The sequence below is a fragment of the Pelophylax lessonae genome (assembly GCF_965119305.1).
Source record: "Pelophylax lessonae genome assembly, chromosome: 12".
Lineage (NCBI taxonomy): Eukaryota > Metazoa > Chordata > Amphibia > Anura > Ranidae > Pelophylax > Pelophylax lessonae.
This window is the reverse complement of record NC_138779.1, coordinates 135,049,215-135,063,004: the sequence shown is the minus strand read 5'-3', so window position 1 is coordinate 135,063,004 and position 13,790 is coordinate 135,049,215. Positions and strand designations below refer to the sequence as shown.

The following is a 13,790-nucleotide window of genomic DNA, read 5'->3' as shown; positions in this document are numbered from 1 at the left end:
TATATATATATATATATATATATATATATATATATATATATATATATACACACACACACACATCTTTTTGCAGGTTTAAAAAAAATAAAAATATACATTTTTTTTCTTTTAACTAGGAGCCTGCAGAGCATTGCACCCACAATCAGCAAGATCGCAGGTGCAATGCAGGGCTCTTGCAGACTCTCAGTATAAGCAGTCTGCTCATACCTCTAATCAATGACCTACCTAGAACAATCAACAATCACCCTGGTAGCTCATTGAGAACTACAAGTTGACAAGGCTGTCGGTACTTGTAGTTCTCACAATCACAGACCTCTGTGAATGAAGTGAGCAGAGGCGGTACGATCAGGTTTTTTCCAATTGTGACAGCAAGCAGGCTGAGAAGATCCCCCACTCTGATACTGCTGCTGCAACAATAACATGTTACACCCTGAATTAGAGTTTAACATGGTACAAAAGTTGAACTTATCCTTTACATTTTTCAGCAATTTGAGCTACACTGGCTCTTCTATTGGATCAAACTACACAGGCCAGCCCTCGCTCCCCATCTGCATTAATGAGCCTTGGCCATCCATGACTGTCGCCAGTTTGCTGGTTTTCCTTCCTTGGACCACTTTGGTAGGTCCTGCCCACTGCAGATTGGGAACATCCCACAAGAGCTGCGGATATGGAGTTGCTCTGACCCAGTCATCTAATTATTACAATTTGGCCGTTGTCATAGTAACTCAAATCCTTACCTTTTGCCCATCTTTTCTGCTTTCAAACAGCTGTCTAATCTATTCCTGTCACTGTCACATGCTATTCTAATGAGATAATAATCCATTGTAGGCATTTCACTGGATGCGGGGTGATAATGTAATGGCTGATGTATATTGTTGGGTTATGTGGTGTGGACACTAAGGGAAGGTGTGATCGTTTCAGAAGAGAAGAAATAATAGAGTGCAGCAGATACATACAGTGATATGCACAGAGTAATAGAACATATATTTTATATTAACCACTTTACCTCTGCTCACAGTAATATTACTGCGGCAGAGTGGCTCGTTATCGTCTGACGACGTAGTACTACGTCGTCAGACACTCCCCCTTCTGGGCGGCGCTTGCGCGCCGCCGGAGGCTCGCTCCCGCTGTTTTCATTCACAGCGGGAGTCGGGCCAGGGGAGGAGCAGCGGCGATCGCCGCTGCTCTTACCCGATCGTCGGGGATCGAGTCTGGAGATCCGCCCGCTGTGTGTAAACACAGCGGGCGGATCTCCATAGTGACAGGGAGTGACAGATCGGACTGTTCAGCATAGCTGGACATCCGATCTGTCCATGACTCACTCAGTCACCTCCCCCCCTACATGTCAGTAAGCACCAGGCATACATTAACCCCTCCCTCTCCAATAAAATTAACCCCTTCCCTGCCAGTGTCATTTTTACAGTAACAGTGCATATATATAGCACTGATTACTGCAGTAATGTCACTGGTACCCCCAAAAGTGTCAAAAATGTCAGTCAAGGGTCCGATCTGTCCGCCGCAATGTCGCAGTCCCGCAAAAAAAAAAAAAATCGCAGATCGCCGCTATTACGCGTTAAAAAAAACCCACCAAAAATGACAGAAATCTTTCCCTTTGTTAGTAAACGCAATAACTTTTGCGCAAACCAATCAAAATACGCTTATTGCGATTTTTTTTACCAAACATAGCTAGCAGAAAACAAATTGGCCAAAAATTTTTAAAAAAATTGGTTTTTACATCTTTTTTGGGGGGAATTTCATATAAAAAAATGTTAAAAATATTGTTATTTTTTCAAAATAAACGCTCTTTTTTTGTTTATAGCGCAAAAAGTAAAAATCGCACAGGTGATCAAATACCACCAAAAGAAAGCTCTGTTTGTGGGAAAAAAAGGACGTAAATTTCGTTTGGGTACGGCGTCGCACGACTGCGCAATTGTCAGTTGAAGTCGCACAGCGCCGAATCGCAAAAAGTGGCCTGGACGGAAGACAGCAAAATCCTCCGGTGGTAAAGTGGTTAATATACAGATAGTGAGGTAAGATTTGTAAGCCCTGAGCTCTCCTTCACATGTACTATGATGACCCCCCCATCCCCCAGGCTGCACACAGCGGGTTACCTGGCTCCCCGGGAGGGCTGGGCATCCTTGCTGAAGGTAAGGGTGAGTCTCTTGAGCTGGCACACATATCTGCCCACCCCATTGCGAAGGACACTCTGCAGGAAGCGGCTGGGGGAACCTCTGGCTGTCATGATGATCGAGCGCCTCTCCTCCGCAGGGGTGACCTGGCAACAACTATCAGCATGTCAGATCGCCGCCATGTTGACTAATGGCAAGTCACTACTTCCGCTGTTCAGTGAAAAAAAACCTACCCGTGAGAAATGCCTACCTCGTCACTTCCGGCGCACGGCAGTGTGTGTCACGCGGCGGATAGGCAGCCTATTGCTCTCTCTAGGCATGCCGGGAATTGTAGTTCAGGGGCTAACTTGTGTTTAGGCCAGGCGGAAGTTCCCGCCCTCAACGGGGTTTCCTGCGCTGTTCTAAAGGTGCCTCTTCCTTTCTGTCCGACATCTTTGAGACAGCAGCAGCATGGTGAGGCTCCGGGGAGCGGGGTAATCTATGTAGGAGAGGTATGGGGCGGAGGAGGCGGTGTAGTGCGGATTGGAGAGGCAGAGGTCTCCCTGGGACGGGGGGAGGGGATGTACGGTGTGTCGCTCTGTGGTTTCAGGGACGGATTGATCTGCACACAGCCCGGAGGGGCCCTGGCCTGCTATCCGGTGTTACATGGCATGTCCGTGTGCTCGGGTGGTTGGATTGGTTATAAGCAGGCCTTTCCTTGTGCCTGGCTGGTGACGATAGAATAAACCTTACTGATCCTTCTACAGCTTTTCATATTTGTAGCTGGGATGACCGTAATCTACAAATGCGCCAATTATAAGTGGATGATCTTTATCCAGTGATCGTGCACTTTATAACTCCCCCAGTTCCATAGGCTCTGGTGATGTCCCTGCACTGCCTCCTAGTGGCTCTAGATCTGTGAAATTGGGGTGCCTTGTCACTGAGAACTGCCTCCCCCGGGAAGGATCTTACATTGCCCACATTCCCAGGAGGACCGGGGTCTAGGAATTGAAGTATATTTACTTCTCATGATAGTGGAGTGGGAAGGGGAAAACTTTGGTTCATTATTTTTTTATTTTGCTTTCACTTCCTGTCTTTCCAACTCAAAAGGAAGTGAGAGCATATCTTCTGAAAGAACTGTAGATGGTTGTCAGAGCAACAGGTGTCCCCATAGTAAGATTCCCCTCTATTCCTGTTCTGGTGACAACCTGGATTTTATACACCAGACAAGTGATGGTGAACCTTGGCACCCCAGATGTTTTGGGACTACATTTCCCATAATGCTCTTGTGCTCAGCAGTGTAGTTGAGCATCATGGATAATCTAGTTCCAAAACATCTGGGGTGTCAAGGTTCACCATCCCTGCCCTAGACTCTGCCAAATACACATTTTTGTGTATTTACATTGAAGTCTGTGGGGCATAAAGAAGCACCTGCACCACCTTTTCTAATGTACTTTGTGGGTGTAAATGGGGTATTGTAGAGATGAATGTAATTCTCATTCACCAGTAGAGGAAACGCCCTCATGTGAACGGGGCATAACAGGCACACAAGACTACAGTGAGACCCTAGAGGGACTGTCCTGCCAATCTGTCCACATATAAACTAGAACATTTTGCCTTTAATTATAGTTCAGTGACTACATTTCTGAAATAAAGTGCTAAATTGTCAGTCGTGTGACTCCCAGCTCTGACCAAGCTGCACAGGCTGCTGGGATCTTCAACATCCAACTCCTCACTGGGGTTCCACAGACAGCTGCTGTCACTAGTGTCCCCCAATCCGGACACATCAGTGATGTAGACTGGTTACTGAAGCTACAGTATATAGTGGGAATGCGTTTTGAATTCTTGTGTGTACAGCAGGGGTCTCCTAACATTCTAAACAAAGGGCCACTTTACTGTCTAGACTGTGGCCAGTGGGAGCGCAAGTTGTTCCAGTGTCAGTGAGAACAAAATGCCCCAGGCTTTGCGGTCAGTGGGGGGAGGAGGAATTTGTGCCTCAGGCTTGGCGGTCAGTGGGGGGGGGGGGGGAGTTGTGCCTCGGGCTTGGCGGTCAGTGGGGGGGGGGGGAGTTGTGCCTCGGGCTTGGCGGTCAGTGGGGGGGGGGGAGTTGTGCCTCAGGCTTGGCGGCCAGTGGGGGTGGGGGGTTGTGCCTCGGGCTTGGCGGTCAGTGGGGGGGGGAGTTGTGTCCCGGGCTTGGCGGTCAGTGGGGGGGGGGGAGTTGTGTCCCGGGCTTGGCGGTCAGTGGGGGGGGGGGAGTTGTGTCCCGGGCTTGGCGGTCAGTGGGGGGGGGGGAGTTGTGGCCCACGCTTGGCGGTCAGTGGGGGGGGGAGTTGTGGCCCACGCTTGGCGGTCAGTGGGGGGGGGGAGTTGTGGCCCACGCTTGGCGGTCAGTGGGGGGGGGGGAGTTGTGGCCCACGCTTGGCGGTCAGTGGGGGGGGGGGAGTTGTGGCCCACGCTTGGCGGTCAGTGGGGGGGGGGGAGTTGTGGCCCACGCTTGGCGGTCAGTGGGGGGGGGGGAGTTGTGGCCCACGCTTGGCGGTCAGTGGGGGGGGGAGTTGTGGCCCACGCTTGGCGGTCAGTGGGGGGGGGGGGGGAGTTGCAATCGGTGGGAGGCATAGTGCTCATATCGTGTAAAAAGGAAATCAAGGTCGCAAAAATTCTAAATGAACAGCCGATTGCAAAAGATAGGACAAACCCCAAAAAATTCTTCTATTTTGAAAATCTGAAGTGGGTGACTGGGGACCAAGTGCAAATTTTATTAAATACTTTCTTTAGCTCTAGCAAAGAAGCATGGGGGGCTTTGCGGTCAGTGGGGGGAGGAGGAATTTGTGCCTCAGGCTTGGCGGTCAGTGGGGGGGGGGGGGGAGTTGTGCCTCGGGCTTGGCGGTCAGTGGGGGGGGGGGGGAGTTGTGCCTCGGGCTTGGCGGTCAGTGGGGGGGGGGGGAGTTGTGCCTCAGGCTTGGCGGCCAGTGGGGGTGGGGGGTTGTGCCTCGGGCTTGGCGGTCAGTGGGGGGGGGAGTTGTGTCCCGGGCTTGGCGGTCAGTGGGGGGGGGAGTTGTGTCCCGGGCTTGGCGGTCAGTGGGGGGGGGGAGTTGTGTCCCGGGCTTGGCGGTCAGTGGGGGGGGGGGGAGTTGTGGCCCACGCTTGGCGGTCAGTGGGGGGGGGAGTTGTGGCCCACGCTTGGCGGTCAGTGGGGGGGGGAGTTGTGGCCCACGCTTGGCGGTCAGTGGGGGGGGGAGTTGTGGCCCACGCTTGGCGGTCAGTGGGGGGGGGGGGAGTTGTGGCCCACGCTTGGCGGTCAGTGGGGGGGGGGAGTTGTGGCCCACGCTTGGCGGTCGGTGGGGGGGGGAGTTGTGGCCCACGCTTGGCGGTCAGTGGGGGGGGGGGAGTTGCAATCGGTGGGAGGCATAGTGCTCATATCGTGTAAAAAGGAAATCAAGGTCGCAAAAATTCTAAATGAACAGCCGATTGCAAAAGATAGGACAAACCCCAAAAAATTCTTCTATTTTGAAAATCTGAAGTGGGTGACTGGGGACCAAGTGCAAATTTTATTAAATACTTTCTTTAGCTCTAGCAAAGAAGCATGGGGGGTGGGCGTTATGACTGTAATGAGGATGGGATTGACACAGCCCAAAATGATCCACAATGGCCCAAAAGTGATATGGTCCAGAAATATTTAGACAGAATAAAGGTGGGTAAACACTTGAGTTGATAGCTGTCTCCACCTACTTTCTGCTGTCACCCAACAGAAATCTCCCCCAAAGGGACACAGCATTTAAACAGTTCCCTTTCCTATCCAAAAATTGCCTTTGGGTATTTCATTCTATTTAGTAGCCTTGCATCAACAGACGGTTTTTCGTATAAAACCTTTGGGCCATGCTACTCTGTAGATAGGGGATGAAACAGCAGAGATACGAGACACTACTACATCCCCTCCCATGTGAACATGGCATTCATGTTGGCTTGCCTGGGGGAAAAGTAGTTCTGTCTTTATTAATTTATGACTAAAAGATGGGACACAGAGGAACTTCACTGGTCAACCCAGCTTTTGTTTAATACGTGTTATGATGGCTTGTCCTGGATTGAGATTCTCACCTGCTCAGCAGATCCTGTGTTGTCCTACTGCAATCCGCTGCTTGGGTACAACCGCTCCTGTCCTGCATTGCCGTCGTCTGACACCAATGGCCTGGTGCCATCTCCAGATAGCCAGCCCCTGATCACACATATTAGCTCTGCCTATTGGCCACTGCATATACCTGCAGCCATGTGGGAGGGAGGGGGTGGATTAAAAAAATAGAAAACCAGTAAACCAAGTAAGTGATGTGCATTGCATCAGTTGAGTGAATATTTGCTTTAAAACTGCTGTTAAAGCGGAGTTCCAGCTGTTTCTGTGTTTATTAAAAATGACTTTAAATAAACACACATTCACCTGTCCCCCACAATCCAGCTATGCGGCTGCCTGAAGCCTCGCTCCTCTCCTTTCCTCTCGGGGGCACTGGCATCACTATTGTGGGCACCCCGTTGTGAAGCTTGCGGCTTCACAGCCGGGTCCGCACTGCGCATCCTGAATGGCCGGGCAATCTTCTGGGCCCTCTGACATGTCCCAGAAGATTGCAGGGAGGGGCAGAGAACTGCGGCGCTCTGAGTAGGAGATGGTACCTGTCAAAACTAGGTACCCACTCCCCCCCAAAAAAAGACATGTCAAAGGTGGCATGCCATGGGGTCAAGAGTACTTAAAGCGCAGTTCCACTTTTGGGTGTAACACCGCTTTAAGTAAATTTGGAAATGATGACCTGTTAAAGTCTAACTTTCAGTACAGGTTACTAAATGTATTGTTTTCTTATCCAGCCACCTAAAGACGACAAGAAAAAGAAGGATGCTGGCAAGTCTGCCAAGAAGGATAAGGACCCAGTCAATAAGTCTGGAGGCAAGGCCAAAAAGAAGGTAAACGTCTGCTCATTTGTCTGTGTATAAAGAGATTGGGCAAAAATCTGCCAATAGGATAATCTGTACATTTGTGCATAGGAATGTAAGGGGGCTGGTACAGTGTGAAAACCCAGCTTGACCAGACACACACGTGAATAGCCTCAGATGAAACCAATCCTCCTACAGAAATTTTACTTTAACTGCTGTCTTCCACTTTCTACACCCTTTGAAAAGTGCAGATAGTGTTAAAAACGTCCTCTTTCAGCAGTACATGGAGGTGGGTGGGGAAACTGGACTAGCACTGTGTGAGAGCTGATTGTAAGAAAGGGACACACACCCATCCACATAGGCAGAGGAATATGCAGAGCTGTATAGACGAGCTCCCTCCCCGACACTAATTTTCAGCTACTGTTCTCTCATGTGTTGGAGAACTTGTCAGAAGTGACCATGCTAATAACCGTTGAAAGCACCAGAGAGAAAGAACAATTAGTCTTAGAGCTTTGGAGAGAGATGAGTAAACACTAGAGGGATCTGTTTTTCTTAAATTTCTTGAATGGGGTTTACAACAACTTTAAACAAAAAAGACAATATCTCATGTTAACTCTATTTCCTAGATTGCGTGATCAGTGATAGGCTGCAGGGAGTAACCCTTGTAGCAATATACTTCAGTCCTGATCTGGAGAACTTTACAGTGCAGTCCTGCCCAGTGCTGCACAGCCCTTGCATGAGAAAACCCTTACTGGGCCATGTGTCTGCTCTAATGCTGTGAGTTGTGACTTATCTTCTGCCAGTATCCTTGAAGGCCTCTGGATTCTAAGCCCTGGCAGTACACCAGGCATTACGTTTTGCATTGAACAGCTCACTGCCAGGGCATCAGTGTACTCTAAAGAATAGCATCCAGACCCCTCAACAAATTTTAAAGGGTAAAGCTGGTGGCATTGTTGGTTCAGGTACTTTTTTAAGACCTCACCAAGGTGCCATCACAAAGTTACTTTTACATAATGCACACCCTGTGAAAGAGGCAGTTTTTTTCTGGTGGCCTGTGTGTTGAAATGGAGCTGGTTTGCTCATCTCTGGCCTCTGCATGTTCAGTACTTCAGGTGGGTCAAATAACCACCTCCCCAACCCTACATGGTTCCTTTTGCTCACTCATACGTCCTGCAGTGACTCTCATTACCTTGTGGTGACAGCGGGACTTTAATTGGTGTTTTCTTCCATCACTGTTTTGCATTAATCATTCTCAGACTTTTGTGCTTCTGATATTCAGCAAAAGCAGTTGAAGATGCCAGAAGAGACTTATTTTCATTATAAAAATGAGCGTAGTTAATTACTTTGATTAAGTGAGTTAGGGGCATAACGATAGAACTGCATATGACCATTCTTTTTCTCCCAAGTAGAAGTGGTCAAAAGGAAAAGTGAGGGACAAGCTTAACAACCTTGTGCTCTTTGACAAAGCCACTTATGACAAGCTGTGTAAAGAAGTTCCCAACTACAAACTCATTACTCCAGCTGTGGTGTCTGAGAGGCTGAAGATCAGAGGCTCACTGGCCAGGGCTGCCCTCCAGGAGCTGCTCAACAAAGGTAAGCATCGGATTGCCTTGTGTGAAGAGCTTTAGAGAATTTTTATATTTTTTGCTGCTTGTGTGCTATAGGTTGTAAAGTTTTAAGAACGGAATATAAAGAAGTAATGGCCTCTTCAGAAAAGTACAACTTGCAGGGAAAACCAACAGATTCTTGTTGGAGCCAGTGTATACTTGCTCCCCTTATATTGTACAGACGTTCTGCATGTTTTTCCACATTTAAGACCCCCACAGTCATAAGTAGCCTTGTGATGTTTCCCATCACCTCTACCTTTAACATGTCAATTGAGGAAAAGTCCCTTTGGGCCAAATCCACAGCTGCCATTATAACCAGTATAGTTTTGTTACCAATATCCACCCTCAATGAATTTTGCTGAGTTGTTTACCTTTGTAGTAGAATAGGTCAAGAAGCCTTCACGAGATTGAAATTTACTCACCTTTTCTGTAACTTTTTCTCTTCAAAGGTCTGATTAAGTTGGTGTCCAAGCACAGAGCCCAGGTCATCTATACCAGAAATACAAAGGGTGGAGATGCACCAGCAGGAGCTGAGGAATCGTAGGTGAGTGTTTTTTTGTTTTTTTTTTTCTTCGTTCTGGGCCATCTCCAGCCAAGACTTCATATTTGCCGAAGTATGGGAAGGATGGAGCTTTGGAGGTTTCTGGTCTTTCAATCAGCGAGACAGGAAGTTAGAGGAATGTGTTTCCTTTCAGGTTTTTGCTATCTGTAAACCTTTCTTGTCCTGGTGACACCTTGCTTGCCAGAGATGGGCACAAGTAAGGTGATACTTTTGATGGGGACAGATGGCAACCAAAGTGCAATAATTCATTAAGGGCTCTTTCACACACTCCGTCCGCTGGACGGAGTCCGTTTTTCTCAGCGGGGGATCGAGCTGCCGATCCCCCGCTGAGCAGCAGGAGGACAGCTGTGTCTCCGCGCTGTGTGCGGAGACACAGCTGACAGTTCCCCATGCATCTCTATGGGGGAAATCGGATGTCAACGGACCGTTAGTCCGTTCTCACCCGATGCCATCCGATCCGCTGGACGGATGGAAAATAGGGTTTCCATCCGTCCAGATTTGACGGATCGGGTCGGATGTCAGCGGACATGTCTCCGCTGCCATCCGATGCCCCATAGGAATGCATGGGGGGACCGTTCAGATCCGCCAAAAAAACGGACAGGCGGATCTGAACGGTCCGCCTGTGTGAAAGGGTCCTTAACCAAATTCAATTATGACTGATCAGATAGGGGTACATGGCATGACAATATATCTTTTTTCCTTTTAAGGCCCTCTGCAGTTTAAATGTTTGGTTCAGTTGTGTGCGACTTGTGTTATTGGTTAAGGTCTGGGCTTTGACTGAATCACTCCAAAGGGCGCATTTTTTTTTTTTTTTTTTTTTTTTTTTTTCGGAAGCTAGTCTGGTGGATTTGCTTCCGATGCTTAGGGTTATTGTCTTGCTGCATCACCCAGATACTACTGACCTTCTCCTGTAGGGTATTTTGATAAATTTGGGAATTTTCCCCCTCGTTGATAGCAAGTAGTCCAGGCCCAGAGGAAGTGAAGCAAGCCCAGATACCATTGGGATGATGCTTTGATGTTGGTAAGCTGTGCCCTTTATGCACCATACATAGTACTAATGCCTCGTACACACGCAACAATTATCGGCCGACTGATTGGCCGTCTTTTGTCCAGTGTTGTTGTGTTGGTTGGAATGTGCTCTAGACTGCACACAAATTTTCTCGGCCAACAAAAACCAACTTCAGAAGTGATGTCATGTGCTGGTTTACTTTCCGTGTGTTTTTTCTTCTCTGAGCATGCCCAGTCTTGCTCATCTGATTTTTGCCTGCCGAAATCTCTACTGACTGACGTAAAATCGGCCGTTCTGTTTACGGCCAACAAAAATTTTATAGCCTGCACACCAGATTTTGTTCGGCTGTAAAGTCGCAGTCAGTTGTCGGAAGCATCATACTAACAAGCCGACAATCGGCTGATCGGACGTTGGCCGAAAATTCACGGCCAACAATCGTTGCGTGTGTACTAAGCTTATGTATTCTTCCCCCAACAGTTCACAAAATATTTTATCATTAGTGTTGTGCTTTGCCAAGGTGCTCTTTGGCAAACTTCTGGCAGGCAGCATGTGCTTCTTGTTTTGAGCAACGGCTTCCTCCAGCACCCTGTTTGTGTAGGCTTGTGTATGGTAGATCCAGGAACAGTTCGTTTCTTCAAGCCTTTAGCTGTTACTCAAGGGTTCTTTACCTCATTGAGAATTTTGTGCTGTGCCTTGAGCGTTCACTTTTAGGAAGAGTACCCACAGTACTAAATTGTCTCCCATCATAGACCATTGTCGACTGCGGATGCGTAAACTCCTAGATTGCTTTGTATCCCTTTCCAGCCATATGCATATCAGCTACTCTTGATCATATGTCGGAGACCTTTTTATGAGGCATGGTTTACATTAGCTTATGCTGCTTATGAATAGAAATTGTAGGGCCCTTTCACACTGTTTGCTGCATTTTACCTTGCTAAAAATGCAAGAAACACTTTAAAAATATTTCCCTTTAAATCCTTTAGCACTCTCCACACCACTGCGCTGCATGTGCAGTGCATTAAAAGTTCTGCATGCTGCATCCCTGGTGCACTTTTCAAAAATGCAGCTCCCTATTGAAATGAATGGAAAGCGTGTTCTATGCATCAGTTGTGGTTTTGCTGCAGCTTTACAAGGATAAATATGGAAACAGTTGTTTTTACTTTTCAGTTGTTTCAAATTATGTCCATGTTTCACAGGTGTATGCCAACCACAAAATGCACGGGAAACGCATCAAATTCAAATGATTAAGTTTTTTTTTTTTTTTCTCCCAACTGGGCAGTGTGAAAGCACCCTTAAAATGTTTGTCTTATCAAAGTAGCTGTAAACTACACTTCCAAACTCAGTCCAGGTTTGCAAACTACTGACTCCAATTGGCTTTAATTTAAGTAATTGGCCTATGGATTCACTTACTTTTTCCTCTGGCCCTGGGAAGGTTTAATGGGCATTTTCAATAAAGAAACAATAAATGTTAGCAGCTTAAGCACATTGTCTATTGTGACTGATGTGGATCAGATGACATTTGATGATAATTTGCTTCAGAAAACCAGTGGTTCACATACTTTTTCTTTTCACTGTATAAAGTGTTGTGGGGGTTTTGTTTTTTTGTATAGTGAATCTTGCATGCACGGGAAGCCTGAATATGTAATCACTGGCTGTCTGTGTATCAGGAGCCCATCTGAATCTAAGCATATTAATGTTAAGAAATTAAACAGCTTTCCTTATGTTCTCTCATTTTAGGATATGGATCTGTAAGTACTAATACATGTTCTTTCATTGCAGGGCCTAATGGAAGGATCCAACTTTTCTATGTAAATTAACAGAAATAAATCCGTATTAAAAAAAAAAACTGTGTTCCATCTTCTCTTTATTTTTAAAGGATATGCATTACAGCCAAAAAACCCATGGGACTATGGAAAAAAATATTCAAGGAGGCACAAGTTTTAAATATCTAAAAACAATATTACTGCTTACCAGCTTGTGAATGTTAGTTTTTGGTTTCTGTTTTTTCCCCTTTTTCGCCTGTCATTTGGCGACCACCTCATTTGCCATCTGTATCAAAACAAGATGGGGCTACAGAACCCTGCCCCTTTTGCTATTGTCGATAACCTAAATGGGTGTGGTTCTGTAGTCCTCAAACAAACTTACTATGGCTCACAAGATTTCCAACAAGATCAGTAGGTATATTTTGAGCATACAAAACCTTTTCAACTTAACAGACCCCAAAGCACAAGATAAGCTCATTGTTATGGTTTACATGGGTTCATGTAATGTTAATGTACACATTTTAAGAGGCGTACTCACTTTTGGTTTGTCATAGCAGTAAAGTGTCTTGGGGATTGTGCTCATCTCTGGCAAGCTACAGGGTTTTGTTTTTGTATAATATTGCAGAGATAAAACCACCACTGCCTTCCCCCCCCCCCCCCTTCTTTTCTATGCCTTGTGGAGGTTTTCTTTTAGAATCAACAGGTGAGAGAATAGATTTCAAGTATAGGGGGAAATCCCCTCTTGACAGTTATAGGCACAAGTATTCCATCAGATTTTCCCTTTTATTACTGTTCTGGTGTTATCTCGAAGAATGAAAGTGCAGGTAAATTCAAAAGTTTGAGTTATTGGTGATCAGTGACAGTCAAAGCGAGTGGGTCTCCTAATAGGGGTCACAGGCTGGTTTCTGACAGTGGTTTAAATGCCTAACTAATCAAAAAAAAATGCCTTTCAAAGTCAAGGATTCCTAAACTCAGACTTTTTGTACGCCGGTCACTAAATAGATATGTGGAATTTGTTAGTGTTGCCCGCATATATGGTTGTGTGGGAGTCAATCATATATTGTACAACTGACTTTCATTCTAGGGACCTTTTGACACTGGGGCTAACTAGTTGAGTGGTGTATTGGTTATTGGTCAGAACAATTCAACAAATAATGTAAAAGCTTACTTCTGACAGGTTACTTGTAATTAAGACCTATAACCAAAACATTGTAGGTAATATAGAGCAAACAATTCCATGTGAAGGCTTTTACTTTCTCCTCATATACCTAGACATTTAACCACTTGCTGACCAGCCGCTGTAGTTTTACTGCGGCAGGTCGGCCCTGTTTTGCGATATGATGTACCTGTACATCGCTTCATATAGCAGATGGTGGGGATGCGCGCACACGCCGATTGGCTAGAGGGGGAGCCAATCAGCGGGTCCAGCAGATGTGATCGTCCCCGCGGAGAGTGAACACAGGGATCCTGTGTCTCCTAGTTGGGAACACGGGTCTGTGTTCATCCACTAAGTAAATCCCCACACAGAAAGCACCCCCTAGGCTCACATTTAACCCTTTGATTGCCCCTGGTGTTGACCCTTTCCCTGCCAGTGTCAGTACAGTAATGGCGCATAGGGTCACTTTTTTTTTTTGTCAAAAGTATCAGGTGTCTGATCTGTCTGCCGCAATGTTGCAGTCCTGCTAAAAATCGCTGATTGCCACCATTACTAGTAAAAGACTATTTTTTCTTCTAGTTTGTAGACGCAAGACACTTATTGGGATTTTTCTACCAAAAAATATGTAGCTTAAAACATATTGGCCTAAATTGATGAAAAAAATTTGAATA

General features: G+C 46.6%; 2 protein-coding genes across 2 annotated transcripts in view; one reads left to right on the top strand and one right to left on the bottom strand.

Annotated features, from left to right (window-relative positions):
• MRPL43 (mitochondrial ribosomal protein L43) overlaps positions 1–2,335 on the bottom strand; it is a 39,624-nt gene extending 37,289 nt beyond the window's left edge. The window contains exon 1 of the mRNA XM_082273202.1: positions 2,112–2,335. Within this exon, the coding sequence (XP_082129328.1) occupies positions 2,112–2,242 (131 nt within the window). The 5' untranslated portion in view covers positions 2,243–2,335. The remainder of the gene's footprint in view (positions 1–2,111) is intronic.
• Positions 2,336–2,501: 166 nt separating this feature from the next.
• On the top strand, positions 2,502–12,046 carry RPS25 (ribosomal protein S25). The gene is made up of 5 exons (XM_082273146.1): positions 2,502–2,582; positions 6,957–7,052; positions 8,432–8,615; positions 9,079–9,169; positions 11,980–12,046. Exons 1-5 carry the CDS (start codon positions 2,580–2,582, stop codon positions 11,984–11,986), a joined length of 381 nt encoding a protein of 126 aa, XP_082129272.1. The 5' UTR covers positions 2,502–2,579; the 3' UTR covers positions 11,987–12,046.
• Positions 12,047–13,790: the final 1,744 nt, after the last annotated feature.

Excerpts from the sequence above, each read along its gene's own strand:
- RPS25 (XM_082273146.1), top strand. Across the intron at positions 7,053-8,431 it reads GAGGCAAGGCCAAAAAGAAG|AAGTGGTCAAAAGGAAAAGT; the intron begins GTAAACGTCTGC and ends TCTCCCAAGTAG. Across the intron at positions 8,616-9,078 it reads CCAGGAGCTGCTCAACAAAG|GTCTGATTAAGTTGGTGTCC; the intron begins GTAAGCATCGGA and ends TTCTCTTCAAAG.